Source organism: Glycine soja, chromosome 8 (assembly GCF_004193775.1).
Source record: "Glycine soja cultivar W05 chromosome 8, ASM419377v2, whole genome shotgun sequence".
NCBI classification, from domain to species: domain Eukaryota; kingdom Viridiplantae; phylum Streptophyta; class Magnoliopsida; order Fabales; family Fabaceae; genus Glycine; species Glycine soja.
In genome coordinates this window covers 36,085,101-36,103,304 of record NC_041009.1, presented here as the reverse complement: position 1 = coordinate 36,103,304, position 18,204 = coordinate 36,085,101, and the positions used below count along the sequence as shown (strand labels likewise).

The 18,204-nt window shown below is 34.7% G+C and overlaps 1 protein-coding gene across 2 annotated transcripts; it reads right to left on the bottom strand.

Moving 5' to 3' along the window:
* Nucleotides 1-7,237: 7,237 nt before the first annotated feature.
* On the bottom strand, nt 7,238-13,946 carry LOC114423016. Of its 2 annotated transcripts, none has more exons than XM_028389608.1 (8): nt 13,613-13,946; nt 12,652-12,729; nt 11,044-11,111; nt 10,807-10,947; nt 9,384-9,425; nt 8,630-8,769; nt 7,631-7,768; nt 7,238-7,556 (listed from the first exon to the last, which is right to left on the bottom strand). In XM_028389608.1, exons 2-8 carry the CDS (start codon nt 12,726-12,728, stop codon nt 7,428-7,430), a joined length of 735 nt encoding a protein of 244 aa, XP_028245409.1. In that variant the 5' UTR covers nt 12,729; nt 13,613-13,946; the 3' UTR covers nt 7,238-7,427. The 2 variants fall into 2 exon arrangements, with proteins under 2 accessions (XP_028245409.1, XP_028245411.1); XM_028389610.1 differs by having other exon boundaries at nt 8,648-8,769; nt 13,613-13,943.
* Between the last annotated feature and the right edge of the window lie 4,258 nt (nt 13,947-18,204).

The following is an 18,204-nucleotide window of genomic DNA, read 5'->3' as shown; positions in this document are numbered from 1 at the left end:
AATTCCCGCAATGGTTTTCTTTATCTTGATTTCAGAGGGATGCTCCTCCTCCATTCTTTCCTCCCTTATAACCTCAATAACATTTTCTGAAATTTAGTTGTCCATGCTTCAACTCTGAAATGCTTATTTTGCAAGAATGATGGTGTAACCCACAAGAATTGGGTTCCTCTTCCTCATTCTCGTCACTAGACCTGTTATTGTCATTGTTCTCCTCTTCCGACTTCTTGCTCCTGTTGACCAAGTTTTCCCCACCATCTGAAGGTATCTTTTCTTTCTTGAATTTAAGAAGTAATTTCTTGATTTGCCTCATGTCCAACAATTTTTCTTTTATGAGATTCATGTTTGTTTTCAGGTCTGTAATCACCTTTGCATGCAGGTCGGACTAATTGTTAGGAGCCAATGGAAAAAAAAAAGATGGATTTTATTTAATAGTAAGAAAAGAACAAAATATAGGAGAGAAAACTCTCCTCCAAGAGTTTTTCCTTCACAAAGAGCTAATGCTCAGTTACAAATGATCCAAATTTGAATCTCCCCTATCCTTCTTCCCCTATTTATATCTAATAAATCTCATTAACTAACTAACTAATTTATTAATAGTCTAACTATGCTAACTAACTTTTTCTTCTTCTCCTTATATCGTAAGGCATCATTTACCTCCTGTGAATAAAATGCACAGTATTGACAAGACCAAGAACCCAAATACCAATGGATTAATAATGTCACTTATTTTATTAAGGTTTGCTGCCATAGTTGTAGTAACCAATAATTTATTCATAGCCCCTGAACCATCATAAGTCCAATTACACAATTCGAATTTCAATATAGAATCAGTGCATATAGATACCCAAACATCATATATTCGGCATGGTTAACTAGTTACAAGAATTGTACCTCTAGTTTGTCAAAGTCAAATTATCAATTCCTTGAGCCTCTACTTTGCTCTCAACAAGGTTAGATGGATTGGACTTGAACACCATGGCCATGGGCACACCTGAAGAAAAAAAGGGTCTAAAAATCAAATATAGTTGGGCTTTACTCGTGATTCATGAAGTAGTCTTCGCTGGAAGCAGTGACTAACCTTCGTCGGGAACCATGAGCGCATACAAGATAAGTATTTCCCTCCAACACAATTTATTCCACACCAAAGGGTTAATCAGAATTCAAACCCTGAATCACTTGGTTAAGGGACACATGCCGGCTACCACTTATGTCAACCGATGCTGGTTTTTCTTATCATATATGATAATAGATGAAATGAGTTATTCATGCTATGTCAAACAGCTCTATTCGCCCTTTCAACTCCTCTATTTGGTGGTGAGATATTACTTCTCTTGATTCCCTTGCTTGTTGTCCTGGTAATTATCAGATTCAATTAGCAAGAAAGTAGGTGATGGGAAGGAAGCCTTTATCTGGTTAGATCGCTGGGCTGGTCCCTCAACTCTTAAAGATGACTTTCCTAGACTTTATTTTTTGTACCCATGACATTGGTGCAAAATATCCACCAGTTTTGCTAATAACTAATCTTTGTCGCAGAACCTGACTGACTACCTTTAATAGAGTATCTCCTCTCAATCATGTTTTTTCAACCAGAAAGCTCAAACCCGAGACCTTACCTAAGGGGACTGAATCTAGTATCACTCATATCAACGATAAGTTGGTTTTCCTAGGCTATTTCAAATAGTGAATAGAGTGGGAATAGACATATTAAAGTATCAATAACCCTACCTTGTACGATGACATAATAAATTATTTAAACAGGCTATTTCAAATAGTGAATAGAGTGGGAATAGACATATTAAAGTATCAATAACCCTACCTTGTACGATGACATAATAAATTATTTAAACATAGAAACAATAAGGGAAAGCTACCACTAGGGTAAGCAATGAAAGCTCAAAAGAAGGCCCGCGAGAAAATGAGAATGAGAAAGAGAACAAAGTAAATTATGATGGAAGCTTGCTTGTGGAGCTTCTATGGAGGCTGGATCTTTGAGCTTCAATGAGGTCCTTTAATGGTGATTTTCCACCATGGAGATGCAGTGGAAGACAAAGGAGAAGAGGTAAGAGGCGGCGCCATCCACTAGGGAATAAGCCTTGGAAGAAGGAGCTTCACCATCAAGATGAGCCTTGGATAAGAAGCTTGGAGAGGATGCTTCAATGGAGGAAAAGAAAGAGGGAGAGAAAGAGAGAGGGGGGAGCACGAAATTGAAGGAAGAAAAAGGGAGAGAAGTTGAACTTTGAGTTGTGTCTCACAAGACTCTCATTCATCAAAGTTACAACAAGTGTTATACATGCTTCTATTTATAGACTAGGTAGCTTCCTTGAGAAGCTTTCTTAAGAAAACTTCCTTGAAAAGCTTCTTTGAGAAAACTTCCTTGAGAAGCTAGAGCTTAGCTACACACATCCATCTAAAAACTAAGCTCACCTCCTTGAGAAGCTTCCTTGGGAAGCTAAAGCTTAGCTACACACACCCATCTAAAAACTAAGCTCACCTCCTTGCCAAAAAACATGAAAATACAAAAAAAAAAAAAAAAAGTCCCTATTACAAAGACTACTCAAAATGCCCTGAAATACAAGGCTAAAACCATATACTAATAGAATGGCCAAAATACAAGGCCCAAAAGAAGGAAAAATCTATTCTAATATTTACAAAGAAGAGAGGACCCAACCTTGGTCCATGGGCTCAGAAATCTACCCTGGAATTCATGAGAACCCCAAGGCCTTCTTTAGCAGCTCTAGCCCAATCCTCTTGGAGTCTTCTATCCAATACCCTTGCGGGGTAGGATTGCATCATCCCCTCCACCTTGGAAATGATTTGACCTCAAATCCCGAGGTTCTTCATATTCTGGGCTCCTTCCCTTGACACCTATAAAAAGAATAAAAACATATGTATTAGTGGTGGTGGGTATGTTAGAGTAAGGTAAGGTCTGAAAACCCCTTTCATGGACATCTTCCCATGAGGGAACATTGTTCCTCACCAACTCAATGAGTGGCGCTACAAGTATAGAAAAATATTGGACAAACCTTTTGTAAAAGTTTGTTAAGTCATGGCAGCCCCAGATTTCCCTTATACTTGGTGGAGTGAGCCAATCGGGAATGACCTTTATTCTCTTGGGTCTGTGGGAATCCCTTGACCACTATTTAAAAAATTAAGGAAAGTAATGCAATAAAGCGTACCTTTTTCTATATTTTCATGTTGATTATTCCTACAAAAAAATATGACAAACCTAAGGTGTCCCATATGAGCACCTAAGTTTGTATTAAAACCAAAAATAAGAACAAACCTACCTAATGAGTCCCTATGTACATGAATCATGAAGATGTTGTGTGCATGACTGATTTTACAAAAGAAGGTTGCAACACTCAACACATTCATCATATCACTTATTTTAGGGATTTGATGCCTAATAATACCTATTTTGGGCACCAATAAAACACAAGGATTTAAGCTCTTACGAACCAAACCTTCATCCAACAACTCCTTTACTTGGGGAATAACCTCAAGCCCAAGAGGTGTGGCAGTGCTAACAAGTGTCTTTTTACAAAGGAGAAGATGTGGCGATTGTCTAAGAGGGGAAGTTTCTTTAATATTTGTCTTTATTTCAAAATGACTTTCCTTCTTAGCTAACCTCTTGGAGGAGACACTTACCTCCTTACACTCCTCCTTAACCATTGAAGGTTGTCCTTCTTCTTGGGGATAGATTTCTTCCCTAGATTCTTCCCCTATTGCTTCTTCATTTTCATTAGAGGAAGGTGAAGTAGTAGCCTCATCTTGGCTACTATAAATGTCTTGGCCCCTCATAATCATGGTTTTCGTGGTGGGACATTGAGAAGTAATGTGTCCTCTTCCAAGACATTTAAAGCACTTTATAGAGCTAGTCTTCTCTTGCATACTAGCCTTAGGGGCTTGCTTTTCTATTATCTTCCCCTTATCATCTTTGGGCTTAGAAGGTATCACCCCTAAGATTCCTTGACCTTGGTCTTTCTTTGGATAAGAGTGAGAGCCATAAGATTTTGAAGTAGATTTCTCTTTAAGTTGTTGCTCTACCCTTATTTCACAATCTAAGTTAGCCTCTACATTGTCCTTCTCATAGAAGTATGGGAGGTTAATGTTAGCCTCTTAAGGTTTTCTTTCCTTTTCTCTCCTATGAGAGTCAGGTTTATGATGTGACCTATGCCTTCCTTCATAATAGTCGCGAAGTTCTTCACTTAGGCTCTTGCAAGAGTTATGACTACTATAGGAGACATGTTTTTCTCTTTTCATTTCTTTAATTATTTTTCTTCTTTCTTCCTCTCTTATTTTCTTTCTTTCATCTTGACTTATTTCTTCCACTCTTTTTTTTCCTTTTTCTTTTCTCTCTTGTTTTTCTTTTTATAACTTGAGGGAACTCAACTCATCTAAGATTCTAGATAAAGGGTCTTTATGACTAGTACCCTTGCCATTAACACTAGATGAATGATGACTCATGTTGGTTCCTAAGTTGTGGTTCTTTCTTGTTGGAGGTTTGAAAACAAAAGGTAAAAGAAACTATGGTTGAAACTAGCCAAAATAAACACTAAAAGAGGTGTGAAAAATAAGGTAAAAACTAATAGGTAAAATGCAAGCTATCTAGGCGGTTTGACAATGGAAGGTAAAAGAAATAAGCTACGAAAGTAAGCAAGAAATGTAAATTTGGCAAATCCTAAGAGTGTTTGGATGACCACATTTAAGGTTCCCAACAAAACACTCACAATCCTAAGGGAAAATTGCCTAAAATTATTACACAAAGGGAAGTAGGGTGACCTATTGGAGGCTCCCAACTTACTTCCAACGAAAGGCCTTTTTGTTACAAAATTTGAAAGCAATGAAAGTAAAGTAAATTGTCAATTACAAAATTACAAAAAGGTCCTCAATTTTGGTGGTTTTTCTCTCTTTGGTGATTCACTCAATTTGGAGTGCTTCTTAGTCCAATAGCTCATAAGGTGGTTGGCCCCTTGCTTCTTGACTCAAATTCTTCAAGGGATGACACCAATCCTCCTTTCCAATTCCCTATATGACAACTCACCAACAAGGAAACAAAGAGACAAGCAATAACCAAAGACCAAAAAATGAAATGAAAGTTAAAACAATGGAATTTTAACAAGACATTTTTTTCAAGGATTATTCAACAATTAAAGCAACGAAAAGGACATAGAAGCAAGTTAGGACTCAAAGAGAAACTTAGAATGACTCTAGAGTAGAATAAAAAAACAAAAAAAAATACTCAACAAACCTCTAGCTTTGGCACTTGTTTTCACACTAATTTTCTATTGAAATTTCGGAACTAAGATTAGTATAATATAGGCACCAATTATAGAATAAATTTTGAGCCAAAACAACAAGCACACTTCCCTTTCACTTTTTTTTTCCTGGATACTGATTTTTCTGCCAACTTGTGTGATTTTTAGTATTTTTTCCTTTAATCCAAATCACTTGGTTCTTTTTGTATAACTTTTTTCCAGATATCTAGAAAATTCAATAAAAATTTCAGTTTAAAATTCGAAGTAACAAATTCTCAGTAATTTTTACAAGTTTGTATATCCAAGCTGCCAGCACCAGCGATTTGTTTCTTTAAGCATGGTATATTGATTGCCTTGGGCTTACTTTCAACCTTCCTATGTATGTTGAACTCACTAAGATTGTTTACCACTATTTTAGGAGTTCAATATTTACTTAGGATCAACATTTCAGCCAGCAATTCAATCACCAAAACTCAAATTCACAATAGACACAATCATAAGGAAACCTAAAAGTTCAAGAAAAGGTTCACAATCAAAGACTCTCTAAGAATTTTGCATAAACATGTTAAGGACTAATTAACATGAAAGATTTGACTCAAATCAAATAATAGGCTAAAAGAATTTCATACACTCATGAACAAATTAATTAGACAAAGAAACAAGAAAATAAAATTCAACACAACATAAGAAATCTTATGTGACAAGTTTCATGACTAGACATGACTTCTACGACAAAACTACAATAGGTGAACAAGTCACTATAGATTTTTGAGGTGTTCTTCTACTTTAATATTTTTGTAAGAATTTTATGGTTTAGGTTTCAGCCACAAAAAATAACAAGACAAAACTCAAAGGAACCTAAACTCAACACAGTTCATGGTTCAAGAACAAGAACAAGAAATTTGAACCATAGAAAATCAAATCTAGTTTCTATAGCAAGTTTAATCGATGGAAACTCTAAAGAATCATGTTAACAACATTTAGAACAAGACATGTGAGGAGATACATGGAGAAAAATGAAGAAACAACAATGGAAGAGAAGGTAAAGAAAAAAAATTAATGGAGGTTTAAGGAGCACCTACTTGAAACTCTTGTGCTCTGATTACCACTTGATGGAAGCTTGCTTGTGGAGCTTCTATGGAGGCTGGATCTTTGAGTTTCAATGAGGTCCTTTAATGGTGATTTTCCACCATAGAGATGTAGTAGAAGACAAAGGAAAAGAGGTAAAAGGCAGCGCCATCCACTAGGGAATAAGCCTTGGAAGAAGGAGCTTCACCACCAAGATGAGTCTTGGATAAGAAGCTTGGAGAGGATGCTTCAATGGAGGAAAAGAAAGAGGGAGAGAAAGAGAGAGGGGGGAGCACGAAATTGAATGAAGAAAAAGGGAGAGAAGTTGAACTTTGAGTTGTGTCTCACAAGACTCTCATTCATCAAAGTTACAACAAGTGTTACACATGCTTCTATTTATAGACAAGGTAACTTCCTTGAGAAGCTTTCTTAAGAAAACTTCCTTGAAAAGTTTCTTTGAGAAAACTTCCTTGAGAAGCTAGAGCTTAGCTACACACACCCATCTAAAAACTAAGCTCACCTCCTTGAGAAGCTTCCTTGGAAAGCTAGAGCTTAACTACACACACCCATCTAAAAACTAAGTTCACCTCCTTGACAAAATACATGAAAATTCCAAAAAAAAAAGTCCCTACTACAAAGACTACTCAAAATGTCCTGAAATACAAGGCTAAAACCCTATACTAATAAAATGGCCAAAATACAAGGCCCAAAAGAAGGAAAAATTTATTCTAATATTTACAAAGAAGAGAGGACCCAACCTTGGTCCATGGGCTCAGAAATCTACCCTGGGATTCATGAGAACCCCAAGGCCTTCTTTAGCAGCTCTAGCTCAATCCTCTTGGAGTCTTCTATCCAATACCCTTACGGGGTAGGATTGCATCAAATTATGAAAATTGAAATTTTGACAGTCGTAAAAAGCTGAAACTTCAATTAACATTAAATCAAATGATTCACTTTTTTGTTAGCAAAAATGGGGAAGGGGGAGAAGGATCAATGACAAAATAAAGTGAAATTTTAGAAAAACAATGGTGCTTCTATAGCATTATAATTTTATCCAGCCTAATAGTAACTGATTCTTTATAATAAGAAACAAAATACAGTTCAGTGAATATGTTCCCAAGCTTGATGCATGATCTCATCATTTATGAAGGGGCGCAAAGACCACATTTGGCAGTAGCTTTCTAATTCTTCTGATGGCATCTTGATATCTAAAGCAGAAACGATCTTTTCCTGCAACAAAAGGAAAAGATTTTAAGGATTCTTCATTTTACTGATTGTAAGGTCACAAAGACATCACTCATTACCTGCATCAAATAGTCTTGGTTGACCATGCTGTATATGAAAGCCATTAGCATCGCTAAATATGCAACATCAGCACTTTTCTTTTTCTTGGTAATTGTAACATCAGGACTTTGAGAATGGGACAAAGCATCCTTTTCCTCCTGAGTAAAGGTGTAATTGTTGTTCTAGTGAGCGAGAATTCCATGATTTCCATTATTACATTTATATCATGTTAAATGATTCTTGAAATTAGTGGAGATGTACATGTTAGGAACCAAAAATTAAAATGAGAGAGAATTTAATTGACTAGAAAGAAAAGAACAGAAAATAGGAGATAAGTCTCCTCCAAGAGTTTCCCCTTCACAAAGGATTTCTCCTTTCACAAAGCTAATGCTCAATTTACAAAATGATACAGATCTCCCTCTCTCCTATCCTTCTTCCCCTATTTACATCTAATAAACCCCTCTAATTAACACAAACTCATTAATAGTCTAACTATCTTAACTAACTTTCCCTTCTCTCCACATCCTATAACAGTACAACTTCCCAACCAAAAAGAGAAAGAGGTTAATGACTTTGCATTACATGAGTCTCATCCCACAATTATTATGTGTAGCTTTTCACTTTCTTTGAGGGAGTTGAGGGTTGTATTTGTGCCGAAAAGCGAATGGCACTGGAGGAGGGGATAACAAGCTCTTTGTAACAGGTTTTATTTGTAAACATTATTATAACAAGCTAGACTTAACTCCCAATCAGCATTTTAATTCCAATAAGATGTATCATATGGCAGGATCTAGAGATATATGAGGACAAAATCATAAAGGTTACGATTTAAAAAAGTTATGTGGATATAACAAAGATTGTAATGCGAGAACTGATATTTTACTATCAAGTTAAAAGATTTCTTTTGGGGTTTCTTTTTCTTGGGGGGGAGCAGGGGAAGAAACTCAATCAAAGGAATACATGTGGGAAAAAGATAGCAATTGCATAAGAAACTCTTCCAAAAAAATTAATAATATTACCAAATCATCATCGGCTACCTGCTCATTCAATTCAACATTAAAATCCAGATCAGAGAGGGCTAATAAATTTCCATCTGTAGTCTGAATAGCATTTGTTACATCCCCCAATAGACCTTCAAGTTCATTAAGTATTTCCTTAACTGCAAGACATGCATGACTAGTTAATAGTCAAACTAAGTGGATGTTTAGGGAAGATTAATTTTTGGAAATAAACACTAATTTTCAAAATTTCTCTCAAGATAGTAAAAATGAGCAATGTTTTTTTTAAAAAAGATGAAAAAATATATACTAAAACAAAGAAGACAAGACCACCATGACAATTATGACATTAGGTTTACATCCCACGAAAATATATACAACACATGAAGTCAAAATGAACTTTTATATTAATGATAGCCACTTTGTTAAATACAACTTTAGTATCTACCACTTAAACATTTTCACAAAGGAGCCGGAAAAGGAAGTCCATTACTGATTAAGTAAAGCAGCTTAGAAAGCAATATTGACAAATGAAAAGAAGTATCCTCCAAATTGGAATACATCTTCATAAATTAAGTTGTCAGGCTCCAAGCATAAAAGTCAAACGTTAGACATAGTGAATGCTGAAGACAATTAAGAATAAAGGCAATGATACAAATGGTTAAATAAGTATTCAAAAGAGAAATATATATTCAACAAATATATGATATGATGTATATAGGCTTATCATAGCACAGCAGTCAGGGATCAATCATTAAAAGAGAAGAAGCCATACCTTTGCTTATATGGTTACAGAGTCCATGTGTGTCCGAGTGCACTTCCATTTGCAGATTTTGCCAAATTGAAACAGTTACATAGTCAGCAGAAAAAATAGCAACAAAAATAAATGAGTAGAATTCAAATTGAGAATTGATAACAAAAGATTGTATAATGCTGTTTCAAGCACATATTTTTTGGAATTAAGGACATCAATTATGATTAATTTTCATGGCATTAATTAAAATTTGTCAACACTAAGACATGTCATGACAAACTCACTTTTGGAAAGAAAAAAAAAAGAATAAAAGAATTGGGTTTACTATCTTTTAGTTTTTAGTTGTTAACCATTTTTAGTCCCAAACTTTTTTTATTTGTTTTTACTCAACTTTTTTTCGTCCTTACTTTTAGTCCCTAAAAAGAACCAAAGGTATGGACAAAAAAAAAAAAGTTAAGCGACTAAAAATAGAAACAAAAAATTAAGAGACTAAACTCAGAAATCTTAAAAAGTTTAGGGGACTAAAATGATAGTAAACCCAAAAGAATTAGATGGAAACTGAAAATGAGTGAAAAAAAGGAGCCGTGATAGATGAAAGAAACAAGATTGCAAGCAATTTATAAGAACCTTGGAAGAACCACATCACAAAAGCTAGCTATTGTAATTGGAGAACCCAAGGCCTTATATTATAAACCCCACACAAGAACACCATAGTTCCAACGTGAGAACCACATCCCACTGCACCTACAACCTCATTGACTAATCCTAGGCGAACACTACAATGCCAAAGTCACCACCTGCATAGCTCGTTTGCAAAAATGCAATGAGACACACTGAAAGGCCCTCTAATGATAAGAGCCTTGGGAGAACCACACCACAAAAGCTAGCTATTATAGTTGGACAGTTGAAAACCTTGTAAACCCTACACTAGAATCCCATACTTCCTATGTGGGATTCAAGTGCCATACCTTACAACTAGATCCTACCAGCAAGAAATGTCAACCCAACTAAACCGATCATGAAGACAATGCTTTGCTAAATTCCTATTTATCACAAGAATGAAAAATCAAAGGATAATTTACTGAGAACAAAATTTATGAATAAGAGAGTAACTTCTGTAAAACTGCAGGAGCATAGTTGTGTGAAAAGTTATGAAATAAAATAGCATTGCAGAATTCAATATTAACTTCACATTGCTAACATAGTAACAGTTTTACAAAAGCTAATTGGTTTACTTTTAAAATATCAGACTCATTAAAAAAAATAATCCTTAATAGAATAGCATCACCCTTAATACATCGTACTCAATAAAAAGGGTTAAAAAGGAGCTGTACTTATGTGTCACTAAGCCCTTGTTGGGTCTTGAGGCATGCCCCAATATTGGAATGATACAACCTACCATCTCCATAAACTTTTAACCATCAAAAAAATAAACAGTACTTACAGTTAGTTACACTCTGGATACTTTCATTGAGCTTCCTACATCCAGAATTAATATAGGCTTTAACTCTCTCAGTTTCATTAGCTACAATTATCTTGTGAACTAATTTAGAATTCGTATCTATAGGAGGCCTCCTAATAAAATCTGCACAATAAAAGTAAAAAGTTATAACAAGAGTGAATAAAATGCAATATCATTATTTTACACTAACACATGTTAAACAAAATTCTGTAAAACTACCAAGTGCTTGTTGAAAGCCAGACAGCAGCCTGCTTCCAGCAATGCCCAACTCATCAATCTTTGTAATCCTAAAATAGGGCAGCTGTTGAGAAGTATAAATTTATACAGATATATTAATGTGATAAAAAAGAGTACAAATTATAATTGTGTCCATGTATGTATGAGTGTGAGTGTGTCTAGTTTAGTTCCTGTCTGTTAACTTGAATCATAAGAATAAACCAAGAAATTTTCTTAATGTATTCTATCCATTTCTTAACTTTTTTAATATTTTTCCCACCATGTCATTCAATCGTTCATCAATAATCATCACCTCCAACCCCTAGGAGTAGGGATCATCTTTAGTTATTTCATATGCATAACTAATTATCTTGAAGTGATTAGGATTGAGCTACCGCTTAGGGTTTACATGGTGTGTAGGATGTCTTAAAATCAAACCCTTGTGATCATTTGCCTTACTAAAAACAGTACAACAAAATCCTCCAAGAACTTCAACTGATGTTTATAATTTTGTACTCACAAAATATTCTGTCAATTATTTCATTACACGTCTAGACATGGATTTGATTTATTGATCTGAAGTTCCTTCCAGATCCACGTAAAACTATGATTCTTGTAAGGTAGTAGTATTCATGAGAACGAAAAAATTACTCCATATGAAGCAGTGTTGTTAAATGGCGGCCATGGAGGCGCCATGGCGGTTTTTCGAAAAAACGCCACCGAATAGTGGTGGCGTGGCGGGTTTGGGATGGCGGCGCCATGGCGGTCGTGGCGGTTATGGCGGGGTGGCGGAAAATGGCGTCCCTCCCGCACCCCACACGCGCACCCAGCCGCACGCGCACGCAGCCGCGACGACCTCCGGCAGCGACGCACCGGCACAAACGGCGGCGACGAGCTCCGGCAGCGACGCATCTGTCACGAACGGCGGCCTGCAGCGAGGAGTTCTCGCGGAGAAGACGAAGCTGCTGTCGCGAAGAAGAAGAAGGCGTCGCGAAGAAGAAGAAGGCGTAGGTTTTAGTTTTATTTTTGCTGTTTGACACCCCCTGTTTTCTGTCTGCAGCTTTTTTTTTCCTTTTGCTATTTGACACCCCTTTTTACTTTTAACAGTCCCATTTTTTTTTTCGTATTTGACACCACAATTTTTTTTTCTGTTCAGTCCTCTTTTAAATGGCTGAGTTTATTTGAACTCTTTAATGAGTTTATTTGGTGTTGGTACTTGATTATTGTATGAACTCATGAAACTTTTTTAGTTTATTTGAATGCAATCCTTTGTTTTTTTCAATTTCAATGAGTTTATATATATGTTTTTTTTTTTTTGGTCCGCCATGACATCCGCCATTTTCCGCTACGCCATCCGCCATATTTTTATGGCGGATTTTTTACTTTCCGCCATGAACCGCCATCCGCCATTAACAACATTGATATGAAGTAGTTCTCAACCTAACAACTACAATCTCTCATGGAGTTTTTCAATGTTGACGGGTCAGCCTCAGCCAAGGCAAACATATAATTATTTACTCCATAAACAAATACAACTACCACATATATACCAATGATTTTTAGCACATAGAAAAATACTAAAAGCTAAAAAGTAGTGTGATTAGAAATTACTCTGTCATGAAATCTCTGAATTTGTGACAAATTTCTTCGTACAAGTCAGAAATTGATTTGCCTTCCCTGCTTTCCATTCTGCAGTTTATATGAAAAGAGTATAAATTGATAAAACAAATTACATATTATAAGAGAGACCTTAGAAGATCACTTCATTGACAATCACATCCTTGCCTCAATTCTAAACTCGTAAAGGCTAAAAATTGACCTCCGAAAAAGCTTGTATATCAGATCAGGCAATTTTAAAAAGTATATATAAAACAAATCCAAATTAATGTATTCATTTATTGTTTTAACAAGTCCAAAAAGCTTGATCCTTTTCAGAAATTTGTTTGTTCCTTTCTATGAAGCACGGACACCCCAGCCCCGTGTCCGGTGTCCGACACGCGTCCGTGTCAGTGTCCGACACCGACACAACACCCGTACTACATTCTATATTTTGGACATTACAGGTGTCCATGTGTCTGTGTCGTGTCCAGTGTCCGTGTCGGTGCTTCATAGGTTCCTTTTTATAAGACATTTTTCTAATTTCTAGATAAATTAATTATTTTTTCTTATATTACTTAATTATTCTCTCTCCAAACATTAAAACATTAATCAAAAGTAATTAAGTGCACAAAAAGGATAATTTTGACACGATACTACAAATAATTGACACTGATTAACTAAATTAACTAAATGTAATTACATACAATGTAATTACTGAACAATTAATTGGTTATAAGAACATTAACACAAACATATCTTCAGAAACAACTTCATCTTACCAACAAATGAACCCCATTTACAAACGCCCCATCAAAACACACATCACACAACCCAACACACTACAACTTGCACAATTTACTCAAAATTCATTTCATCGTAGATCAAATCCAAAATCAAAATCCTCACCATGAAGAAAACCCTTTTGCTTCAAATTGCAGCCATAGTATGGGGAAAAAAGTCAAAATAGGAGTACCTGCAACGGCGATAGAGAAAGAGAACCACTAGAATCTGCGACGACAGCGTTAGAGAGCTACTATATCAACGGTGAAGGCTGCGACGGCGGCCACTGGGGGAGCGGTACGGCGCGAGAAGAAAGGAAAGGAACCCTGACCTAAATCCCTTTTCGTTTGAGAGAGAAACTGGGGGGCGAGTGAGGCTTTCTTTTCTGACGGCCAACGGAGGCTGCGACGGCGACTACTGGGTCCCCGAGAAGAGGGGAACGCTAGCAATCGTTGTATTCGTGCGAGAGAAACTGAGTGCGCTGTGTGTGAGTGGAGTCTTTGACCCCAAAAATACAAAAAAAAAATTATCCAAATAATACTTCTTCTTTCTTTGTTTACGTAACCCAAATAATTCTTGTACAAGTGCAAAATATAAAAAAATTATTCTTAATCAATTATTTTCATTGTTTTTTAATCTACAATGATTAATAAAGACAATTATTCTATCTAATGTCCTAAATTACTCTTCAATATATATAATTTTTATTATTATTTTTATAAATCTTTAAAATATAACTGTTATTACTATTTTTTTTCAATTGTTTTTACTTTTTTATTTAAAAAATACACGTAGATTCTAATAACGATTCTAATTTCAAATATTATTTAATAATATACTATAAAAAATTATTCATTAGTTTATTTCATTCATTTTTAATATTCTTTAGTTAATAATATATCTTTTTAGGCAATATATATTAAGCTATATCAATTTTGCATAGCAAGGATGAATTCATTTTTTATCTGTATAAATTGAATACTGTCAGATCCTAATTTTATCCGAGTATAATGCTTTTATCATTGCCAGCGGAAAAAAAAAACAATATATATATATATATAAAACGGGACACGGTAAATTAAGAATAGAGTAAGTTACGGATATGGAAAAGGGAAACCAATCAAATTGTGGCGTTTGACATCGGTTACAGCGCAAGGCCAAGGGGTTACTCAGGTTTTGATGGTTGTTTGTTAGATCCAGAAACAAAGCCACAAGGCAGGGGAAAATGATATTTTCATGAAGATTTCTAACCCTAAACTTGCTCAGGCTAGCATCCAGCTCGCCTAGGCTAAAATGTAACTTCAGCCCTAAGCAAGCAACTCGCCTAGGCGAACTACAGCTCACTTGGGCAAGTGGATACCTTCACCATTAAGTTACAATTTGCCTGGGCGAGCTGCAACTCCCCTGGGCAAATTTCTCTGCACTCAATGGTTGTTTTCTATAAATAGTCATGCATGGTCGAAGAGAAAAAAGGTTCAGGAGCCTAAAAACCAGAGAGCAAACACAGAAGAAGAAGGGAGAAGAGGAAAAGTGGAGCCGAGGCGCTGGAGAGTTGTGGTCGTGAATCACTTCTTTCGTCGTTTCTCTTGTTAGTCTTGTGTCCTGTGCAATGATCAGTTAGCTTTTCTTAAGGATTAGATGTAACATTTGTACCCTTATTTGTCCCTTTTGATATTATATATGTATTAATCCTTTCTACTCATTATTGGTAATTTCATTCTACTCGCAATGTTTGATTTTATTTAATCGCTAGTGTCATGAAATTGGATTTTTAGTGAGACTGGAAAGTAATCTTAGAATTTGAACTAAATGATTTTACTCTTTACTACGTTGCTAGGAATAGAGTATAACGTTTTGACTGCAAAAAGCACGATAATATAATTGTAATGTTGGGGTATTTACTACATATGCAAGGGATCGATATTTAGTAAATATTCTTAGGTTCCAAGTGTCAGGAATCGACTTGGGATAACTATGTGTGCATCAGTGATGTTAGAAAATGATTTATATATGTTAATCTTTAGGATACTAAGGGTATGAACGATGAAATACAATCCTATGTTTTCTTGAATTAATTTAAGTTATTTTCGTAATTTACGTATTTCTGACTCATTAAATTCCATTATTTTCATATTTTCCGTTATTTTTGTATTTTCATTGTTCCCGTGATTCCGTTATTTTTTCTATTCTTTTACTTTAAGTTGTCTTTAGTTAATCAAACCAAAATCAATGGCATTCAATTAAATTTGTACATAACTATTGAATTGATAACCTTTATCCGAATAAATTAAGTAAAACTCGAGTCCTTATGGAGACGAACTCTTTTATAAATGTGAAACCTACAACGACAATTGGTACGCTTGCCAAAAGTCTAACGAGTTTCTAGTGCCGTTGCCAGGGATTGCCATGCTAAGTCTCAAACTTGTTTGGTAATTCTCCTAGAGTGTTTTGTTTTCATAGCATACAACGCTAGGTCTTGGACTCGCCTCGTGCGTCCGAAGATATTCATCATATTCATAATAGATGGATACGAAGGATATCCGTCCAATAAACAAAACCAAATAAAAAAAATCAATTCAACACACAAATTTTTTTTTTGCCTAACGAACTATGTAGGTTTAATTTACTCATTGCACTTGGAAATATGTAGGAGCAAGGGCAACACCCTTATCAATTCGAAAAAAAAAACACAAAAAATTATCCACTCTTAGGAAAATAAATAACTTTGATGTCACGTTATTTTTATTGCGCACTTGATTAAAGGTTTCCGTTCTTTGTGATGGGCACGTGGGGTGTTAACACCTTCCTTATGCGTAAACAACTCGCGAACCTCTTCTTTTCAAAATTCACAGACCTTCTTTTTTGTTTTTCTAACGTTTCCCTTAAATAAATGTTAGTGGCGACTCCCTCTCGTTTCCTTCTTAGGAAAAAAAATCTCTTTTATTTTCTTTCGTCGTCCCGTTGTGATGTTAGGTTGCGACAAATACGATATTATAACACTCACACTTTATTCAACCAACTGAATTAAACCATTTGATAATAAACTTATGTAAATCATGCAAGCTTTGATGGTGTCGAGAAGAAATCACATGTTTGTCATCGTCAAAAAGGGGAAGAATATGAATGTATGTATACATGATTTTGATGATGTCAAAAGAAGAATCAAACAAGGCTCATTTGCTTCAAGATTAATACAAGATTGTTTCAATAAACAAAGCCTTGATTCAAGATTTCTTCAAGATCAAGGCTTGCCTCAAAACGAAAGGTTTCAAGTCATCCAAGGCACATGTAATCGATTACCAATACATGTAATCGATTACCAAGGCACATGTAATCGATTACCAATACAAGTAATTGATTACCAATGGTTTGAAAGTGTGTAATCGATTACACATCATATGTAATCGATTACCAGAGACTCTAAACGTTGGGAATTCAAATTTTAAATGAAGAGTCACAATTGTTTAAGAAAAATAACTATGTAATCGATTACACTAATGCTGTAATCGATTACCAGAGAGGATTTTCAAGGAATATCGCCAACAGTCACATCTTATCATTTGGATTTTGAATGGCCATCAAAGGCCTATATATATGTGTGACTTGGGACGAAATTGACAAAGAGTTTTTCTGAACTGAAATGTCTTATCCTCTCAACAAGATTCCTTGGTCAAACACTTTCATATTCAATAAGGAATCTTGATTGATCTTCAATTGTAATATCTTTCTCCTTCAAGAGAGATTTCTTCTTCTCTTCTTCTTACTTCTGAAGAGGGATTAAGAGACCGAGGGTCTCTTTTTGTAAAGGATTTCTGAACACAAGGAAAGGGTTGTCACTGTGTAGTTCAGACTTTGTAAAAGGAGTTTTACAGAGAGAGTGGAAAATCTCAAGTGGGTTGCTTGAGTACTTGACATAGGCACGAAATTTGCCTAACCAGTATGAAACTGTGTTTGCATTTTCTCTTCCCTTATCTTATTTATTTTGTTGCAATCAATTATGTCTTGCATGTTAAAAGAACATTATTAAATTGATTGTTGGTTCTTCTGCATTCTGAGTCGATCCCTCTTAAGTTATTGAGACCACAAGGTCCAACAACTTATATTTTATATCATGTAATTAAAAATTATAAAACTAAAATATAAAAAAATATTAAATTCGTGAACCATATTTAAACATTAATTGATAAAAATATGTTCAAATGTTTAAGAAAATTTAAAGTTTCAATAATAACATTTACCTATTTGGAATAAGTTTTTAGTTCAAAACATTTTTCCTTATTTATTCAATTAAAGAAGATTTTTATATTTTAAATTAACTTATTTAATTAATGTTCAAATTTAATCAATTAATAACATATAAATTTATTAATATAAAAATATAGAAAATACATTAAATATAAAATGAAATTCATGAAAATATTTTTTTTTATGAAATACTAAATTTTATAAGAACATAAAATTAATGTGTGCGCGCACACACACAATATATATGTGTGTGTGTGTGTGTCTGTGTGTGAAAATATAATATACAGCATACAAAATTTTGGTATAATTTTATAACATTTTATTTTATATTAATATCATTAACTATTATATAATATATATATATATATGTATATATATATATATATATATATATATACTAATATATATTGTTATTGATTAAAATATATTAGATAAATACATTAAAAGTTATAATATATAAAAATTTATAAACTATAAAACTAATATTTGTGAAGGACACACACTTTATAATATTCGGTGTGTGTATGAGAGGATCTTGGA